Source organism: Colletotrichum karsti, assembly GCF_011947395.1.
Source record: "Colletotrichum karsti strain CkLH20 chromosome Unknown Scaffold4, whole genome shotgun sequence".
Classification (NCBI taxonomy): domain Eukaryota; kingdom Fungi; phylum Ascomycota; class Sordariomycetes; order Glomerellales; family Glomerellaceae; genus Colletotrichum; species Colletotrichum karsti.
In genome coordinates this window covers 464,247-485,529 of record NW_024065904.1, presented here as the reverse complement: position 1 = coordinate 485,529, position 21,283 = coordinate 464,247, and the positions used below count along the sequence as shown (strand labels likewise).

General features: G+C 52.0%; 3 protein-coding genes across 3 annotated transcripts; 2 read left to right on the top strand and 1 right to left on the bottom strand.

Annotated features, from left to right (window-relative positions):
* Positions 1-1,184: 1,184 nt before the first annotated feature.
* On the top strand, positions 1,185-1,861 carry CkaCkLH20_01676 (phosphotyrosine protein phosphatase; the record flags this gene model as incomplete). Its single annotated transcript, XM_038884395.1, has 3 exons — positions 1,185-1,326; positions 1,398-1,489; positions 1,580-1,861. 3 exons carry the CDS (start codon positions 1,185-1,187, stop codon positions 1,859-1,861), a joined length of 516 nt encoding a protein of 171 aa, XP_038750095.1.
* Positions 1,862-4,393: 2,532 nt separating this feature from the next.
* CkaCkLH20_01675 (uncharacterized protein) lies at positions 4,394-6,027 on the top strand (the record flags this gene model as incomplete). The annotated part of the gene is made up of 5 exons (XM_038884394.1): positions 4,394-4,506; positions 4,621-4,753; positions 4,875-4,941; positions 5,007-5,321; positions 5,390-6,027. The coding sequence occupies 5 exons, from the start codon at positions 4,394-4,396 to the stop codon at positions 6,025-6,027; spliced, it is 1,266 nt and encodes a 421-aa protein (XP_038750094.1).
* Positions 6,028-7,619: 1,592 nt separating this feature from the next.
* On the bottom strand, positions 7,620-8,444 carry CkaCkLH20_01674 (malate dehydrogenase; the record flags this gene model as incomplete). Its single annotated transcript, XM_038884393.1, has 2 exons — positions 7,620-8,257; positions 8,324-8,444. The coding sequence occupies 2 exons, from the start codon at positions 8,442-8,444 to the stop codon at positions 7,620-7,622; spliced, it is 759 nt and encodes a 252-aa protein (XP_038750093.1).
* Between the last annotated feature and the right edge of the window lie 12,839 nt (positions 8,445-21,283).

Below are 21,283 nucleotides of genomic sequence, written 5' to 3'. Positions count from 1 at the left end.
GAGCTATACGGGTTTATTGACCTGCTTAACCTTTGGCTTAGCCTCGTGGAATCTAGTGTCATGCCACGACCAGTCCGCTCGCTCGTAACGTAGTTCAACCTTCGGTGGCACACATGGCAGATCGCGCCGGAGGGTGCCTGAAGCAATGTCTGCCGAGCTTCATGACAGACAAGCGAACGCCGAAGACGCCCAGGACGAAGAGAAAGAGAGGCAAGCAATAGCCCGCAAAGGCACTCTCTACCTCCCCGGCCGTCATCGTAGTCCTCAGCGTCTTTGTGGACACCTTAACCGAACTGTCGGGGCCAGACGTTCTGGCAATCCGCAATGATCTTAGTGCGACTTTGCTCGAGGTTGTTGCATTACAGGCTTTGCGAAGTCGGAACGCAAACGGAAGATCAGGGCAATATTGGCGCGTGAGTCGGCCAGTCCAAGGCATTCGCCGTCGCGTGGAGGACGGCGAGAGCTAGCAGCTCGCCGCCGCTTGGCTTCAGGGTCTGGCCTTACTGGCTTCTGCTCGCTTGATCTCGCCGAGGCAGGCACCTAGAGAATCAAGACGCGCTTGTGCTGTTCCATCAATGCATTGAGAGAGACTTGATGATGGATGGTCTGGATTCTTGTGGCAATATGCTGTTGTGGTGGCTGTCAGATCGACCGGAAGGCTTTTGATGTGTGGTTGTTCGAGATTATTTGGGGCTGAGCAGTCGAAAATGTTCTGCTTCGATGCTTTTGGGGCGTCTCCTTTTCCGGAGCAGCCGTTTTTCGATGGTCAATGGTCATCATTCTAGTCGTCGCCTGCGACCACCGATAGGGACCCGATCCCTGAGAAGCTGTTTGTCCGTGATGAAGCAGAATCCGTGGTTCTGTTGGATACTGTTGATGGATCGAAACCAGCAGAAATGAGGTTGATTGATGTTCCAGGATGAATGGTGTTGGATGGAAGGTGACGGAAGACGCAGCTCACGTGCATGGAGCGCAGCGTCGTGGACCGTGCGCCGATTACGAGATGTCACGGTTCAGCAAGCTGCCCCTCCATCGCAAACGCACGTCGCGGGGCAGCGTGCTGTCTGAGCTCTCTGCTCAACACGCCCAAAAACCAGTCGGCTTTTCCACAACGCGACAACCACACACACACACACGCACACACACCGCAAACAAGACGACACACCTTCCACATCTCACCCAAAATGCCGGAGCAACCCGTTTCGGTCCTGTTCGTCTGCCTCGGCAACATCTGCCGCTCGACAATGGCCGAGGGCATCTTCCGTGACATCGCCCAGAAGCCGCCGTACAAGGGCCTCATCGCGAAGGTGGATTCCTGTGGCACAGGTACGCGCGATACGTCATGATGGGAATCCTCACGGGAGAACACGCTGACGCGAACATGCTCACTCGAACAGCGGCGTACCACGTCGGCGACCCCCCCGACGAGCGCACGATGATGACTCTCGAGGACAACGGAATCATGGATTACCGCCACGCCGGCCGCAAGGTACACTGAGCTACCCAGCCGTCTGCCAAACGCAGTTCCCTCCGCCGAGGCCGACAACACCAGCTGACCAACTTCTCCAACACCACACAGATCTCGGCGGCCGATTTCAACAAGTTCGACTACATCTTTGCCATGGACCGATCGAACCTGCAAGACATCCAGAGATTACAACAACGCGAACAACGCGCGAACTCGGATCCGAAGGCCAAGGTGATGTTGTTTGGCGAGTTTTCGGGAGGCCAGAAACCAGAGGTCGTTTCGGACCCGTACTACGGCGGCGGCGAGGGGTTTTCAAGGGCCTACGAACAGTGCACGCGGTTCTCGGCCAACTTTCTGAAGCAAGTCTTTCCCGACGTCGACCCGAAAGCATGAGGACGCCGTCTTGGGACAAGGGGAGTGGGTGAGGGTTCCAGGCGAGCTCACGGGATACCTCCGCGGCGCCCGACGACAGCCGCGGCAGCAGCTCGTTCGTCGGTACGAAGTGAAATAAAATTTCGGTCTGGTGCAGGTGGATGATTTGGCAACGGCTGCAGCGCGAAGTTCCGCATCGCGACTGGGCCGGGGGGCGGCTGGGCGGGCCAACAGGATACCAATAGACAGGGTTGGCCGCTTGATGAAATGAGCATTACACTACACATTCGGAGCGTGCGTTGATTTAATTCTACAGCAAGAAGATGCATCTCAAGAAAACGGGTTTAATTTGCCAATGGCAAGTCGTTGCAGCTGCAAAAAGTAGACTTCAAATGAAGATGGAGACATTCGGCCGACAAGCCCTGGCGAGTTGGCGGGATGCACGGCCACGTAGCGCCCCCATAGGCACATTCGGCATTTCATAGGATGGGGTTCGAATCAATCATAACACGACGGGCGCAGAGCCTAAGAGCTCGAGGGCTCGAGGCCTCAGAGCCTCCCAGCATGCATCATATCGTCAACCCGGGTTCTTCAGCCCTACGGACACATGGGGTTCTAGGGTGTGGCCGTGGCCACGGGTAGCCCGGCCTAGTGTCGTGGTAGCGGGCAGCGGCTGGCAAGCGACACGGCGCTGAATGTCACCGCGAAAACTCGAGTGCGACGAAAGGCAATGGAACTCTGCTGACGGCAGATTCCTTCACGGCTAGGCATCAGGACTTGCGCGAATGAGCGTCCTTTCGGGATGTGAGCTGACATGACCGCTTATCGAGATGCTGCTCTGACTACGGAGTACCTTAAGGTAACGTAACGTAATGTAGGGTCAGGCTTGGGGACCTGGATCCCAATCCTTGGGACAGAGTTTGGGGGCTTTTTCTGGTTGGAATTTGATGGAGTCCCCAGTCAACGCGATACCATCGTTACGGGGCACTACGCATCGGGAGAATTCACAGATGCTGCTTTCAGACTGCTAGTTGGCGGTTGAAGAGATTGCACCCTCCTGACATCAAACCTTATTCCCCATCAGCCATTCTGATCGAGAAGCACGTCTCTGAGAATTCCTCCCAGTCACGTCCCGAGATCCGTCTTCAATCCTCACCGTGAAATTTGAAGAGATTGTCGCGCGGTTACAGAGCTGCACCTCCAGTCACGATGCTCGGCGGTTACGGGCTCGAGGCAGACGGAGCTCATCAAGACGACGAGCCAATCACGAGCTCCCAAAAGCTCATGGCAGCAAATCAAATATCGAGTGCGGGGTCTACGGACGGAGAGTGGATTCCTCGTGCCAAGACGCTCTGGGCCTAAGGTAGGTAACGTCAGCAAGTTGTGCCTTGTACCTTGCACCTCACGATTCGCACATTCGAACTGGACCTGATCTTCAATAGCACGGCCTGGATCTGAGCAGAATGGGGATGGGAAGTGCTGTTGATACCTGAACTGGGCAGGTCACGGCGCTGAAGATGACCTCGTGGGGACAGTCCACCTGAATGAGGCATCAGAGAGGATGTCGTGAGGCTGAGCTGTCCCTTTCTCACTTTCCCGTTTGCGGCGGAAACAGCAAGAAAAGAAGGTGGAAAACCTAGGTACGACGTGGAATAGGTGAAAGCAAGCAAGTCCCGCCTTGCCCCTCCTATCTGCCATGTCAGGGAAGCTACCGCTACCTTGCCTTAGGGTATCAGTGTCGTCCCCTCTTCCTCGGCTCGTGCCTTTGACACCAGCTTTTTATCGCCTTTTCCTGCCTCATGTGCTGTCCGTCTCCATCCCATAGCTACCTGCCTACGCCTTATGCCTCATAAATGTCATGAGTACTTGCCAATGAGCCGTCCCTTCTGCATAGGAACATGTACCTGGTCATCCCATGCCACCCATCCCATTCCGTCCAGCTTCCCGTCCCATCCCATCCACCATTCCTGTCCTACAAGCCTCCAGCTGCCTACCTTAGGTAGGTAGCTATCTTACTCAGGTGCTGAAATATCCTATTATTGCACAGTATCTTCGTCGTCTCTTCCCCTCCTTCTCTGTCCTTCTTCAGTCCTCTCCCTCGACCTCGCCCAGCCGCCCGCACGCAACCTTCCCGGAAACAAAAGGGAAAATAAAGGGGGCCACAAAGACGAGAACAAACCCGCGCAACATTCATGCAGCAATAAGCATTGTCGCCACGCCGTCTTCAGATCTTATAATAAATCCGCCTGACCGCCGCCCACTTTCCCTCGTGGACTCGATTCTACTGCGTACGGATACCTTACCTTGCCTTACGGATACTTGACGGGCCAAGGAAGACGATTCGCACCTCTCTCCTCTCCTCTCGCTACCCTGTCTGTTCCGCAACTGTCGCATCGCATCGCATTCCTTGCTCGCTTCCCCACCTTTGCCTCGATTTGACTCGCAAAAGATACCCCTCGATTCTCGCTCTTCGAACTACCAACATCTCCAACCACGGAGGAAAAAAAAAACGAGACAGCTCCAACGAACTCAATCCGACACACACACGCAATCATGGGTGACCTGCAAGGACGCAAGGTTTTCAAGGTCTTCAACCAGGACTTCATCGTCGACGAGCGATACACCGTCACCAAGGAGCTCGGTCAGGGAGCTTACGGCATTGTCTGGTGCGTGCGACCTTTCTGACTCTCTCCCCCTCATTCTGCTGCTGCTACTGCTGCTGCTGCGGCTGCTCCCCCGCCAGTCCGCCCAGAATGCTGACGACTCCTCGCCTCGTGCAGCGCCGCCGTCAACAACCAGACTCAGGAGGGCGTCGCCATCAAGAAGGTCACAAATGTCTTCAGCAAGAAGATCCTCGCCAAGCGCGCTCTGCGCGAAATCAAGCTGCTGCAGCATTTCAGGGGACACCGCAACGTGAGTCCGCGACCTCGAATACGAGCCCCCAAAAGCCATTTCCAACAATCCCGCACAACCGACCCCTCGGCTGCTGCACCACGCTTGCGACCGACAAAATGCTGACAGCGCTCTCTCGCAGATCACCTGCCTCTACGATATGGACATCCCCCGACCTGATAACTTCAACGAGACCTATCTCTACGAGGGTTCGCGCCTCCCCGCATGCACCCGCCCGCCCGAACGCCACAATAAGCTGACTTTTGTGCTCCAGAGTTGATGGAATGCGACCTCGCCGCGATTATCCGATCCGGTCAGCCTCTCACCGACGCCCACTTCCAGTCCTTCATCTACCAGATCCTCTGCGGCCTCAAGTACATCCACTCCGCCAACGTCCTGCACCGCGACCTGAAGCCGGGAAACCTCCTGGTCAATGCCGACTGCGAGCTCAAGATTTGTGACTTTGGCCTGGCGCGTGGTTTCTCCGTCGACCCCGAGGAGAATGCCGGATACATGACGGAATACGTTGCCACCAGATGGTACCGTGCTCCCGAGATCATGCTGAGCTTCCAGAGCTACACCAAAGCTAGTACGTTCATCGTCTGGGCGTGCACTCAGTTGTGTGCTTTTACCGAATGTTTCCTGACAAATCAACAGTTGACGTTTGGTCGGTGGGATGCATCCTGGCCGAGCTTCTCGGCGGCCGTCCCTTCTTCAAGGGCCGTGACTACGTCGATCAGCTGAACCAGATTCTCCACATTCTCGGAACGCCCAACGAGGAGACTCTCTCCCGCATCGGCTCCCCTCGTGCGCAGGAATACGTCCGCAACCTGCCTTTCATGCCCAAGAAGCCTTTCCCCAGCCTGTTCCCCCAGGCAAACCCCGATGCCCTCGACCTCCTCGACCGTATGCTCGCCTTCGACCCCTCCAGCCGTATCAGCGTCGAGCAAGCTCTCGAGCACCCCTACCTCCACATTTGGCACGATGCCTCGGACGAGCCCGACTGCCCCACCACCTTCAACTTCGATTTCGAGGTCGTCGAGGACGTCGGCGAGATGCGCAAGATGATTCTGGAGGAGGTGTACCGCTTCCGCCAGCTCGTCCGTACCGTCCCCGGGTCCACGCAGGCCGGGTCGCAGGCCGCCCAGCAGCAGGGCGCCGGACAGGTGCCCATCCCGTCCGGCGGCCAGGCCGGCTGGACGTCGTCGGATCCCCGACCTCAAGAGTACCTCGGCCACGGCCAGGGCAACGGTCTGGAGGCCGACCTCGCCGGCGGCCTGGACGGCAGAAGGTAAACAAATGTGCAAAGGCCGTTTGTGCGGCCCGCAGAGGCACGCAGCATGCAAAACCGGTGTTTGGATTGCAGTGATTGGCGAGCAGTTTTTTCAAGTACTGGATATGGAATCATTTCGCGCGCTCATCATATATATTCGAAGACCAGACCTGGAAGGGGGGGCAAGCTGGATGACGTAAGGCAGTGTGTCTTGGATAAGAATCTTTAGTGTCATGAAAAGAGAAGATTTTGGGAGACAAGAGGGGGGCTGGATCGCCCGGCGGACGGGACGGAACACACACGAACGACAGTGAAGAAGGCGGAACAAAGTCCCAAATTTTACCTAATTCTCTACGTCCCTCCCTGCCTTCATCTATCTCCAGCGCGCTTTCGCCTACCGGGCGCTTAAGAATGTCTCAATGAGTGTGTGTCTCTGGGAGCGAAATGCGGGGCCAATACCTGTCGCTTAACATCGTGCTGGATTTACATGACTATGCAGGTTTCAGTTGAAGATCACCATTCAGGTCGTCCATCTTGGCCGTCGCGTCAAATATCCGGGCACGATCATTGTCGCGGGTAAGGAGTGACAACAGGTCGTTGCCTCCCAAGATAGGGACCTAGGTAGGTAGAGGGGGTGACCTTCGGTGAGGGTTTCTGACTAAGCAGGGTGGAGCGCCTTACTCGATTCGCCGGCTTCTGCAATCGCCTTTTTGGACATTTATCAGTCCTCCACGGATGCCGAATTGTACTAATATAAGCTAGTTCTCCAGGCAGTACAATAGTAATTAATTTCCCGTGAGTGAATGTCAACTCATCAATTGGAACCCTTCTCTCTGAAGCGACCAAATCAACTTGGTGTGGGTCGTTGTCTTTATTCTCCAGAGTCGGTCACTGTCGCCCGTTGATTGTTTCGCGAAAACTCCCTCCCACTGGGAGTGTGACGCAGATGTCAAGAATAGCGACGGCGTTGGATATGGGCCATCTTCTCATCGCTATTCTGCCATGGAGAGGAAGCAGCGCCCCCGCGGAAAGGACTTAAAGATAGTCTTCTCACGGCTATATTGGCTTAGTTTCCAAGTGCAGTGGGAGGGCCCTTTCCCTTTTAGATTGAAGTACCTTATTATTCAGTGCGCTCGACTCCGGGGGAAACTTCCAGTACACCTCTGGCGGAGGTAAAAATGCGCACGCAGCAGATCAATGAATGTCAAGCGTAGATAGATGATTTTGGGAGTTAGGTATGATGCCGCCATTTGAGAGTATGTACCCATTCAACGCCTACTAAATACAGTTGAAAAAAACCTCGGGAGAGGAACGATTGTGATTTGAGGTCCGTCCCTACTCCTCAGAACCTATGCAACCCATCCTGCACGTCTGTTCCAAGACCATCCCATAAGAACAAAAAAAAGAAATCCCCATTGTCTCTGCTATATCATCTGCGCCGCCGCCGGGGGTATATCCGAACTGTAGTTTTTGTCGAGGGAACGTAAGAAAAGAACCGAAAGAAGACCCGCATGAATCGGGTTAAGAAAGCCAAAAGACCGCCTGTAGCTCCATTGCCCAGTTTTGCCCTTTTTATAACGCCAAAAATGAAGGAATCCATTGAGAAAAGAAAGTCTACGCCTTGGGTCCGTACATCCAATAGTAGGTCGCGTACGGCACGCTGTCGGAGGCGCCCGGGGTGGTGCAGGCGTGGGCGACGCCGCCGGCGGTGACGACGCGGTAGATGGTGGTGATGCCCTTGCTGGCGCCCTTGTCGCCGAGGAGGAGCCAGTCGACGGCGCCCGTCTTCTCGGGGCCGACGTCGGCGGCGGCGGGGGCCTTTGTGCCGTTGAGCTTGCCGCCGGAGAAGACGTCGTCGCCGACCTTGAAGGTGGGGACGCCCTTTGCGTCGAAGAAGTGGACGCCGAGGAAGGGGAGGGCCTTGATGTTGGGCAGCTCGAGGGCCTGGCCGGGGTTCGGGAAGGGGGCGGAGGCGGAGGCGCCGAACTTGGAGACGCCGTCGGGGACGAGGGGCAGCTTGGAGCCCCAGACGGCGTTGGTGGTGAGGGCGTTGAAGGCGTCGACGCCGGGGAGGGCGCCGGGGCCGGCGTTGGGGTACAGCGGGGTCGCGTCGTAGAGGGCGGCGAGGGCGCCGGTGGCGGTCGCGGTGAGGGCGGTCGCGTTGGTCGAGGTGCAGGTGTAGTTCTGGATGCCGTGGCCGAGGGCGATGTGCTTCAAGACGAGGTTCTCTGCGGGGGCAGGCAGTTCGACGCCTGGGTTTTGAGTGTTAGTTGGCGATGGCTTCAATATGTAGAGGTGTAAGTGAGGTGGGTACGTACCATTGCCGTTGGTGGGAAGGGTAGGGTTGGTGGGTTTGGAGGAGCAGCCGGATTGTCTCCTGACCGGGCCGGCGGAGGCCAGCGCCAGGGTGGTGAGCAAGAGGAAAGTCTTGGCCAGCATGTTGACGGTTGGCTTGTTGGTGATCGTCGTCGGTGATGGGGGTTGATTTCGAGCCGGGACGATTGCAGGCGATCTGAGTAAAGATATATACCAGCACTACCGGAGGCCGGAGATCTTTTCTTAGATCAAGTGGAGGGAATAGGCAGGTGCAGGTGCGGGTGCGGGTGCAGGTGAGTGAGAAAAAAAGATGCGGCGGGCCGTGTGGTGGTTGTATGGAGCAATTTGGACGGATTTAGGTACGGCGCTTAAATCGTGCGTCGTGATGGGGCAGAGTGACTTCTTGGGCCGAGACAGGACTAAGGCGCGGTGGACTCTTTTCGAAGCGAAGACCAGAAAAGCAACTCTATGAAAAGAGGAGATGCAGAGAAGAAGACCGAGAGGAATGCAGAGAGAGAGGAAACAAGGAAACTTATGAGATGATGAATGGTTTGCGATGAGACTGATCCGAGTCGGGAACAGGAGACGGGACGAGGAACTAGAGGATAGACTTTATATCAAAGAAACGTTCGAGTCTGTGAGTCTGGGAGAGGAGCTGGGATATGGCCGGCCATCCACACCCGAACGAGGCGCACTCTAGCTCGGGTCTGACAAGGCAAGGCAGGCTTCCTTTTCAGAATGCAAGGCGGTGCAGGGGTCTTTGGTGAGAAGGCCATGATGGCATCCTGAAGGGGACTTGGTGGGCACAGAAGGAGAAGGAGAAGATGCGTCAGGAGTAGACGGAGACATCGTTGTGACCCTGGCCCATGTTGGTCGTCTTGAAGATACCCAAGTGGTGTGTGTGTCTTTGGAACTGTTGAAAGAGAGACGGAGGGTGGGATGCAAGCATGCAATCCTCTCCTCGTCCGTGCCCTCGAGAGTTTCTTTCCCAAGCAGGCACGCCCGTTCTGGGAAGCTCGTGGCAGTAGTGGAGATTTGCGTCAAAGAAGGTTGCGAGGTCGTGGTGTTCTCCCTACGAGGTTGCGAGGTAAACTCCTGGACATGAGACGAAGGGGACGGGACACCGGAATGGTAGAGCAAACGGGCAGGTACGTACTTGGCGGTGCCCCACTCCACCACGATGGACCCCTGTGGTTCTCTGCGGGGATGCCTGGCGCAATGCGCGTTTAGTCGGAAGGCAGCCACCAACGAGAGGCGGCAGGGGGTGGGGCTGTCAGTGGCTGGGAGGGCCTTCCTTTGCCGGCCTTTTTGGCAGTTCCTTCACTGTTCCTTCCATCATCATAATCATCATCATCAATTGCTCTTTTTGCCGTGTCTAACGGTAACTTGGTCAACCAGCGACGATCCGTTCAGCTGGGTCTTGTGGCTGGTGAACAACCGTCTGACTGCGTCGACCGTCGAAACATCGAAACATGGCGTTGGGAAACGCGATGCTAATCAATCCTTCACGCAGCCACAAAGAGCCACAAATTACCAACCAAGCGGCATCGCGGCTGTCCAATTTCCCGGCCGAAGTGCTTACGGAACGCCCTTGGCTGCGGTGATGAGCACTCAATAAAGAGCAGATGACGAAAACCGCGCTGCTGCGTCAGCAACGATGGCTGCAGGCGTTCATGCCCGTCCTGCGCCTTCGAGTCGATGACAATGAATCTGGGTTTTTCTTGGGACGTTGGAAGGCGCGCGGATCTCAGAAAGCCAAGAGCTTGGGTTAGCTTGGCTTTGCTGAATCACCACCAAGACCCTGGACTAGACGAGCACCTGGTCCAAGATAGCCGACACGGTGCCAACTTTGTCTTCCTCGCCATGCCGCAGCAATTCCGCCAGTTCAACAATCGAAAATCTATCGATTCTTGCCAACGACCTCGGTCCTGACAGCTGATTACAACCTTCACGAGCTCGAAATGCCAGTCTTCCGCGAACGTCAAAGTGCCTCATTTCCCCTCTGCAGCCCGCACCAATGTGGCGTTCGCTTGTACCACGAACTCCGTTCAAAATGTCACCCCGCCATTCTGTTTTCCCTCGCCCGTTTCGACGATGGCGGGTGGGCGCGGCTAAGCGGCCACTTCGAACCCCTCACAGCACCGTTCGACTCCCTGCCGCTAATCCGCATTCAGGCCCCGATGACTGGTCAACGGTGGCCAAGGATGGGGCGTCCGTCGGCTGCCACGCTTCCGCTAAGCAGCTTCACAAACATAGCACGGCTGCTCGCGGGACCGAGCCGTTGGAGGTGTCCACCGCCTCGCGCTGACTGGCTCAATAAGCGGCATGCTTCTAAAATTGACGGCCAGCAGTGCGTTGCTAGCGGTGCAGTGAGCAGTGAGCAGTCACGCTATCGAAGGGGTCATCTTTATTTGGGGAAACACCGACAAGACATAATCTCCCCAGAAATATTACACCGCAAGAGACGACTGACGGAAAGGGTCCTCTCCGGATGGCTGCTCACCAACAACTCCATGAGTCCACATCTTGGCCTTCCGTTCCGACTACTACCCCGACCGAATGAACGTCTTTGGTGCGGAGCTCGCCGGCTTTCCGATACACCCCGGCGGCCGTCTTGACATCCAAACTTCTCGGCGTTCTCTCCCCTGCATCGAGAACGTTTCGTTTCCTTGCACCAAACGCACTGTTCGCTGCGGGGACGGTGACGGCAGTCTGTTCTCCTGCCCGCCTCCACTGATCCACGGAACCCATCGCATCCCAACCGCACTTTAATTCAGACGCGACTGGAACTCCATTCTCCTGACGAGAAACCCCGTATTCCAACTCTGCGGTCGAGAAATGTCGTGCTTCTTCCACCTCGTGTTCGACCACCACGATCCAACATCTCGAACCTGAAACTGGACGCAGTCACGTCACGCCGTTTGGGGATCTGCAATACCACACCGTCCCGTCGGTACGGACATTTAACATCGTCACTCCGCCTCGTTTGAGAATCCGCGGAGCGTCAGGGGCGCCGTCACGACCGTCACGACGGGAAAGGCCATCCATGTCTGTCCCTGGAGTTCAGCAAAAAATCGCCGGTCGCTTGTCAACGGTTCCCGGTGCACGAATCGGCCAAATTCTGTGCTGGAACCGGCGGCGGGGCACAAGGAGCCCCGTGTCATAAGCTTCACCTCAGGTTGGCAAACTTTACATGCGAATAAGCTAGGAGAACCACGCAGAGTCGCCGTCGGAGAATAGCCTTTCTGTTCCTGAATCAACACATTGCGAGCGTCGTCAGCATCGTGGGCCTTTCGCTTTCGCTACCCATGGTCTCAATCTCAAGTTCTGCGAAAAGAACGTGCCATCACCAGTGTTGCAGCAGAGCCATCCTTCGCAATGAAGTCTTGAGGCTCGAGCTGTCATGTCATCTGCCTATCAAGATCAACCAGCAGCGGGACGTAAGGCCCAATACGCAGCCCGGTGCCAGGACAAGCACCGGCTAATCCTCACCATCCCTGCGCGCAATCTAAATCCCAGGAGCCGATCGCAAACGTCCACATGGGACGAAGAACCTCGTGTAAATCACGTCTCAGACAACCCGCGCCGCCCGCACCTTCTCAAATACGGCAAAACACTGCAGAATTCCCAAACTCAATTGACCGTCGGAGTTTGCGTTGCAATTCGTGATGGCATTTCATCCCCTAAGACATTACCAGCGAAGGGAGACTTTGGTTTCAAAAAGGGCACTAGGCCATTAGGCTGCGTTTCAGACGACTCCGCACAGACCAAGTCTTGTCCGAATCCCCTCAGTCTCTCACCTTCTCCAAAGATCCTCCCAACCAACAACATTTCAGGGGGAACTTTGGGGGATCTGCTCCCTAGCGAGAGGACGTTCATCCATACTTTTCCAATGTACGGACGATCAAACGGAGCCCTCGTCCTCGATTTGATGACAAACTCCCACTGCTGTCGCAAAAAATATGTGAAGCGACCTGAGAGAACTGCCTCTGATACCCATTTACCCCCCTGACGATATCACACTGGCACTTGAATTCGACAAACACGGGGTCCCACGGTAACAGATTGCCCAAAAAAGCGGAGCTGGACTTTCCATACGAGACCGAATGTGGAAACAGATTCCTCAGAGGCCAGGGAAACTCGTCCTTGGCTCCGTTTGAACATCCATGGACCTCATGGACAACATTCCCACGCCAGTGACCTGAGGATCCGGCACCCGGCCTCGTCGACCGTCCGATCGGCACCAAGTATCCCCAATTCGCCAGTGGCGCAGAGATTGCCTGGCTTCGCCGACCACATGGCCGCGAGGCGAACTTCCCTTCTTTTCCATCTTCCGCCAGCCTGGACGAGGGACCAGGAATGCGGCCTGGCAGTGGATGTCCCCGATCCTGCGTCGGGGTATTTTCTTTGGAATCTTTTGTTGGGACCGGGGGTGGTGAGCATGAGTGAGCATGGGACCGTAAGCCAGCTTTGCCAACAGGCCTCTGCCGCGCTACTCTGCGGCGCAGTCGGCAGGAGGTGTGTCGTGAATCCCAAAGCCAACGTTCAAACTGAGCATCTCGATGACAAGAATTCAATCATCTGTGGGTTGCTTGCATCATCCCCGGGTCACAACATACCCTTTCCGTCCCGGAAATCTCTCAAGTGAGGGGGTTCCCACGCATCCATCATCCGATTGTGAGCTTTTCCTCTACCAACTCCTGCTGAACGCCACAGCAGAGCTAAGGTACACTCTGCCTTAGCTCTCCTGCGAACGACCCAGTTCCGACAGTCTCGTCCGATGATGAGTGGTCGCGGCTAATCGAGCGTTGAACACATGGCGCCCGTCGTCCAATCAGATGCCGCAGGTCGCGTGTTCGAGCGCTTACGGTGCGCATGCTAATAACCTGCGGTGGTGGTGGTGGTGGTCTGTCATACACAGGCCTGGACATTATTAGTTGCGTTTGCCATTGTGCCGTTCTGGCGAGGAATCAGCCGCGGTGGTCGTCCCGGCCGGTGTGGCTTCCTCGGAGGATTCTGCGAGGGCGGGACGTACATGACTTCTAGCCAGTGTCGTTCCTGGTCAGTACTCCTTCGGCCTTCTTGAGTTACGAATACAGCCGTGGAAGGCTGCGCTTGTTGCGGCAAGCGAGGAGTTGGCGGTCTGTTGGCGCTAGAGACGCGATGCGTTGTCCATTGTCCATTGTTGGAAGGATGAGTGCTGTTTGTTGGGCTGCTCTCGTGGCGTTTGCGGTGTTGTGGTGGGTCGGGCTCCTACATGACTGGATCTGCCTGCGGTTGTTGGACGCCGTTGGTTGTCTGGTACTACGCGAGTAATGTGCGGTCTTGTGGCGACGTTGTTGGATTAGTCTCGGCCGTTCAGACCGCCGCGAGGCAGTTTGGACGAAAGTGTTCTCGTGGAATCGGGGACATCGGCGTGTCGCTTGGTTTACTGTTGGGCACTATAGAGTCTTTGGTTTAGTCTGCCTTGCTTGAGGACTGATTTAGGCTGGAATAAGACGGGGGCCAAGATGGGGAGGCCATCTCCTGCCCTTCTAGGCTGTCTACTTCTCTTCTTTTACTGGGAAGAGGTCCATATGGGGCGCAGCAGAGCGGAGCTTTCAATGGGGAGTAGATATAGGTTGCAGGTTTCTGGACTTCGGGATGGCAGGCCGTAAAGCTGACTGTCGTGGGTTGGATCATTGGCTTTGACTTGTTGTCTAATTATGAGAGTACCAGTCAACGAGAGCATCGGTTACGTCACTAGCAGTAGGGAGACGTTAACCCGAGTAGTGAAGAATACATTCTCGCTGGTTATGGCGAGCTATTGAATAGAATGTGAAAAAGACGGGTTGCTGCATTGTGTTGCGCGGCAAATTGCGATTGAAATTGTGTTGTGAATCTAAGTAGGTTTTGTCTTCACCGAGTATGACGTTTGAGTCACATGCAGATTTCTCATCAAATTGCGACAATGAAAATACCACAGGCTTGAGCGAAAGACACATATGACGGATATGTTTGCAGGAGCTTAGGTAGAGCCGAGACGTCCGCTGGCCGCACGACGAGACCCTGCTCACCGCGTGAGGGACATGCCCAAAGTGTACTGGCGCGAGAGTATCTCTGAGCTAGATTCTTGGATGATATGAAGAGCCGTCGAGAAATGGCATGGACTCAAGTTTTATTATTACTATGAGAACTGCGCTGAACAACTAGGTAAACCGCCATTACACCTGAATAGCGAACGACGGAAGTCTGCTCACAAATAAACTGCTAAATATTTCTAGAGAATATAGCCTCAGCTCAAATACATATGAGTGAGGAGAGCGTCATCAAGCTACGAGGTTCAATGGGATGCAGAATAGCCAAAAGCTGTGCTGGGCAACTCTGGGCCAGATTCTGCCTGGTAAAACTCAACAAGAGACATCTGAAATATGGCTTTATCGAATAGTTTTGAGAGGTGGGCAGGGTGATGTTCAATGTGTAAGTGGGAGCTTCTGTTCTGACATTGTCGACATCCGTCTCACGCGGAGGGTTATTCCTCAAGTTCCTACATAATATGATGAAGCTTTTCCCGATTCACTTGGCTTCTCTATTCACTCGTGCTCGACATAAGGAGGCTTAGGTATTTCTTCTGAGTTTGACGCGTATGATATATAGAATTGTAATGCTAATTGCAATACAAGACGACGACCACCTCTTTCAGATGTTTTGTTTGAAATATCGCCGTACCCAGCGAGAGCACATTTTTCATTCAATATTGTGAAAAGCTGCCTTGATTTCGTATGATGTATCTTATAACTAGACGACATTTCCTTGTTGAGACCACTGACTTATTAAGAACCTCAGTTGGGTGGATTTTAGACTGTTATGTGCTAGGCGGGCGCAAGCGGTGTCTTCAACGTTATATTTATGTCTACTACTGCTGTTTCGTAACGTATTACGTTCTAGTAGAAAACATTGTCAACGCCTCAGGGCCGCTTGAAATATAATTAAGGTTCTTCAGACTTCAGTGAGAAAACCAGCAAGCTGAGAACTAAACATCTAGAGCTTCTCAGCAGCGCTTCCACAAGTACAAGGCGCCTTGCCAAGTTACCCAAATCAACTAGTCAAAGTAATGCCATTACCGCCACCAATTAGTCAATCCTATATCCCTCAATTAACTTAAAATACCTAATTATTTCACTTCTAGCTAATAAGAGGCTATAGATCAGCCTGGGCCCTAGTTATTCAGGCATCTCCAGCCTCTAAGATATAACGCTATTACTAACCTCATAATATTTATATATCTTAATATAGTTTTACTAACTACCCTCACATTATTAGATAAAATCTAATCCTTTTAAAAATCTCTAAGGGAGTAAAAGTAATTATAGTAGTTTAAATAGTATATATAAGCTTATAATTAGTTGCTATTAATAAGAGTTATTAATCATCCTATCTTCTACTTATCATTTTTAGCTATTTTCATCTACTTCAACTTCATACTTATAATATCAACTACTACTACTACCGCCACTACTGCCGCTACTAACGTATATAAGATCTTAGGTGCCCCACGCCTCTAGATCTCAACGCAGATCGCAGAGGCTCTAATAACTAACCCACCTCTAAATCCCATAATTAACAACCTCTATCCTATCGTCATTAATAGTTAGAAATTTATTCTTAAGGAACAATTATCATAAAGGCGTGGCCGTGGCCGCTCTAGCTAGATCCAAGAGCATAGTGAGTTCCTCATTAAGATTATTCAGGGTCATACCGGCACATCCTTTTAGAGTTATCAACAATACAACAAAAAGGGGTCTCCCCATCTATTTAGCGCTGCCGCTACCTCTACGCCCCAAGAGCACTTACTTCAGTATATTATCCCCAGCTTCCCTCCTATATAAATCACATACTAATAAAGCTATAGTGGCCACAACGTCTACAGGATCTCTGCGCAGTCAGATAAGGACTCTAACGGTTGCACCCTCATCACCTCATCCCCTCCATACAAACGACCCCACCCTAACAGCAACATCCCAAAGTCCAAGATCATAACGATGAGGGACCTCTACGTGGCCTCCATCATCTCTGCTGATCTCCCATTCGTCCACTTCAAGAACACCTACATGCAGCAGATGTTTCAGTACCATAGTATAGAGGTCGCCAGGGAGATCCCATAGGGCCAGATAGCAATTCGGGACCGTCTTAATAACTTCTACCAGCATAGAGAGGCTCTCGTGAAGTCTAAACTTCACTCTACAGCCTCAAAGATACACCTTTCATTCAATCTATAGTCATCACCAAATATCTACACCTTTATAGCAGTTACTAGCCATTTTATCCATACTAACAGTACCACGCAGTCCCATCTCTTGGCCTTCCCGCAGCACTACGGCAACCACTCCAGCCACAGCCTCTCATAGACCCTTATCAACGTTATCAACCAGTATAACCTCCATACCTAGGTCAGCATAATAGTCTCCAATAACGCTATAAATAATAACACTTACCTCTAGGCCTTCTACTAGACCATCTCTCTAGAGATAATAGTGGACAACATTAAGGCCTAGCATATGCGCTGCTACAGCCACATACTGAACCTCACTGCCCAGGCCTTCCTATTCGGCGCCAATAAAGAGACTCTAGAGGCAGAGTTAGACTTCTTCTAGCTTTACAATCAATATAACAATAACCTAGAGCTTTAGCAGAGGCTTAGGCCTATAGGCCAGCTCCAGAACATCATCAAGTTCGTTAGGTCCTCTCCACAGCAAACGGAGCAGTACCAGAAGGCTATAGCAGAGGTTAATAGAGACTCCAACTTCCAGATCTTCTCTAAGTCACGCCGGGAGGCCCAACTTATACTAAATAACAACACTCAATAGAACAGTATATATCTTATAATCAAGAGGGCTATAAAGAAGAAGGCAGAGATTTAGGCATTTTTATTAGCCAACAACAACAATAACGACGTTGCCCAGCATATCCCAGAGAAGGATCTACTCTCTAGCGAGGATTAGAAGGTTCTCACAGAGATCGGGATGATCCTTAAACCCTTCTATCGCCAGACAAAGCAGTATAAGGGCTGGGGTATTAATAATAAGCATAGTCAACTCTAGGAGGTTACAATAGGTATCAAATACCTTCTCTTACATCTTATCAACTAGAAGATCTATTATAACGCCAATATATCTCCCAGTATTAGCAATAATAATAAGGGTGACTCTCAGCAGTTGCAGCAATCTCAGAAGCGTGCTAGCTAAGCACAACAACGCCGTCAGCATAACCTCTAAGCCCTACCTAATTATATACGCAAGGACTAGGCATCGCCAGCCTCTCAATCTACCTCCCAATTTAAGTCTCTCAATAAGGAGTAGCAAACCTTCCTCTACAGCAGCATTAAATAAGTATAGCAGAAGCTCTTTACCTATTATAAGAAGCTTAAGGACTCCCCACTCTTCTCTAGTATAATTATACTACACCCATTATATAGCATCTCATACTTATAAGATATATAGTATAAGGAACACTAGGAGGGATAGGTAGAGAAGGCTCTGAAGTCTCTCACAGAGTACTTCAATCGGTAGTATCGTAAGCCTACCGAGGTCTTCCCCTCCAGCTAGCAGGCCGGCATACTGCCCGTTGATCCCGGGGCCGGGGACGGAGAGGATGTGCACTACCGGCAGTGGGTCAACAGCCGGCGCCGGCAGACGCCGCCCAGGACGGATGAGCTCAATCTCTACCTTCGTCAGCCTCCGGAGGCTACGTCTGATCCCATCCAGTGGTGGAGGGACCATGCGGAGACGTTCCCGGCACTCTCCCGGCTTACCCTCAACGTCTTCGCAGTGCCAGCAATAGCGACGGACTACAAGAGGGCTTTTAGCACTGCTAAATTAACCCTTACCTCTCAGAGGCTCTCAATGCTGCCGGGCACTATAGAGACCATCCAGCTCAGCAAAAACTAGCTGCAGAGAGGCGTCCTTTCGCCTATAAACTTTAGGTTATTATCACTATAAGGAATAGCCTTACTTTTTTCTAATTAGTTAGGATATTATATATATTTTTATATAGTAATTAAATTATATTAATTATAAGTTCACTAAGTAGTTAAATCCTAGAAAAAAAAAAGTCAATTTAGTAAGTATAGGGGTCAAAATTAACTTAATTATACTTACAGTAGCGCTACTTCTCAGCAACAATACTTCTAAGAAAGAAGCGTTTCTATCCCGGATGCAACACGTTGCTCTTTATTACGGGAGATGCAACTAGCCACTAGTAGGGAAATTGTCTACAAGCGTCTAAGGGACATTTCTCAGTAAAGGCTATACAGTTAAACAAGAGAGACAATTCATACTTTTAAGAAGTTAGGCTGCCTCAGTCATTATAACCATAAAGTGAAATGGATACACTTGCGCCTGCTCGCGGCACCCTAAGTTGCAAGGGCCAAGTGGCCACCACAGCTTCAGAGGAAGCGCACTAGTGGGGCAGTCTTCTAAAGATGTTTACGTTAAAATGAGGTAGGTAGAAAAAGAAGGAGTGGGGTTGTTGTGTTCTAAATGAGCAGACGTGGAGTTGAAATCCGACGTTTCCACAAGGCCAAAGTGGGTTTCTAAGCCCAAGTACCTTAAGTACCTTAAGTATCGTAAGTACCTTTTTAGTGGGACCAAGAGGAGCACACTGGGCCATGTACCTTTTGTATCTTTTGTACCTTCTTTGTACTGTGTGCTAGCAAGGGTCTGCACCACAATCCTCCTTCCAAATTTGGAAAACGTTTAACTCAGCCTTAAGGCCCCGCTGAATAAGAACATGACTAAAGCTGTCGCCCGATTGATAGGTCCCCGTTGTCGACTGGATCCACGTGAGTCTAAACGCACACCACTGACAGGATCCACGAGTCTAAAAGCACGTCACGTCAAGCATGAGGCCGTGCTCTATAGTTATGATCTGCTTACTTCTTTTGACTGATGAAGGTTTGTGATACTTGAAGTGCTGGGTTCGACTTGGGAGAGGAGACATTTTCGAGACAAGGCTGTGGTATATTGATTCCTCACTGTGGTTGGGGCAGGGCACGCTGATAAATGAGATTGGGTGATTAGAGGGCGGGGAGTAGATTGTTCCAAGAGAAGAGGGGAGCCAGTATGTCAACGCATATACAAAATCCCTAGTGGCAAAGAATGATATGCCCTGAATTCACTCGTAGAGCCACATGAAAACATCCAGGTGGTTGGTCGAAATATTATCTTGAGCTTAGAAACCAATAAGCCTCATGGCGATCTCCGTGTATCTGGTCAGCATAGGCCTTCGGCTGCTTCCAATCTGTTCTTAACGACGTCTGCCATTCATCAGAGCGGCAAATTGATGAAGTGTTCCGCAACATAGAAAAGTACCCTCAGGATGTAAAGTCTACAGAAGCAGAGTCAATTCAAATCAGCAACGGAGTCATAATCGTTTACGGAAGCAATGCTTGGACTTGACCCTTCATCGAATACTTTACTACTTCTGTTGTAGTCAAGTTCACAGGGCCATGCATGGTTTCGCTAGTGTTCGCATTCACGTCTCATCTGGTGGATTGGGCGCCCTCGAACGTGCACGCAGCTGTGGGCTCCTCACTATTGAAGGCATTTTACCATTTTCGGGCATAAATTGACGCTGGGCGTGAGGAAAACATCTACGCAAATGGCCAGAGGTAGAGGATTCCGAGTTGATCAACATAGCTACCAATGGATCATGTATCCAGGCCGACCTGAGCAGGTCTGACACCATGTGGCCCGGAATGCTCATTGCCACGTACTAGCACGCTCGGTCCGTCAACTTGACTGTCCTCAAGACCTCCGGCGTCGATTCTTCAACTCAGGATCCTGCAGGGGAGAGAACCCACAGAGAATGGGGAAGCAGGAAGCCGCCCGGAGCCCAAGTCGTCAGCTCGGATTCCCACAAAACCCCTAGGCTCAGAGTCACACAGATTTCGATAGCTTATTTCGACGTGTTCTTGGTGCCATTGGGATATTGTACCACGAGTGTCTCATTCTAACCAACTTGAAAATTCTCACAGCCCACGGCAAACTTTCAAACGTGGTGGGGAGCTTGATGTCGATTCCATCATGGGGTTTCGATGGGCTCAATCTCGTGTGGCTTGGTATCCTTCGAACACAACACTGTGGTGTCCGAGATACTCCCTCACTTGAATGTCTTTGTAGAATTTATCGGAGGCGGGATACCTGTCATCTATGGCAGCTAGCTACCGCCAATTTCATTGACTTACCCTAAAACAAAGATCTAGACTGTGTTTTAATTTCTCGTTACATCAGACTTATCCTTTTGAGAAATTGCTCGCCCTAAAATGGAAGTGACTGACCGAGGGAAGCTATAGAGCCCTCTTTTGCCTACTCCTCATTCTCAAGCTGCACCTGTCAGCACGTTCACGTTTCCTGGGACAAAAGCGGACCATTGATGAAACCACAGGTTGAGGAAAGATTATTGAAGAGGTATGCTTGCTGCGAAAGATGGGCAAGGTTGCACACTAAATCCAAGTCTCTGAGATGTCTCTCTCGGGAAATCCACCCACATTCTTGTCGTCTGCAGATGTAGATTTCGCAACATGAAGCTTTGTAGCCACAGTTTCACTAATGTCGATACTATTCGTAACATGTACAACCTTCCAAGCATCATCATAAGAAGCGTACATCGAGCAATCTTGTCATTAGGAACTTGAAAGTAGTTGTTCTCCAGAGCCGAGATTGCCAAGGCGCCACGGTCTATGCATGTGCTTCTTCAGCACCGCGCATGTTGCTATTAAAGAACAGCCCACTCCTATGAAGTTCAAGGTGGCTGGTAAATCTACTCGATCACGAAAGATGTGGAAGAATAAGAAATTATCTCATTGCAAGCGAGATAGGTTACTGCGAAAAGCTTCCATTCTCCGAAAGCCATAGCAATCCAATACGAGAGAGAGCCATATTTAGAATGAATTGAAAACAGTGACCCAGCTTCCTACGAAAAGA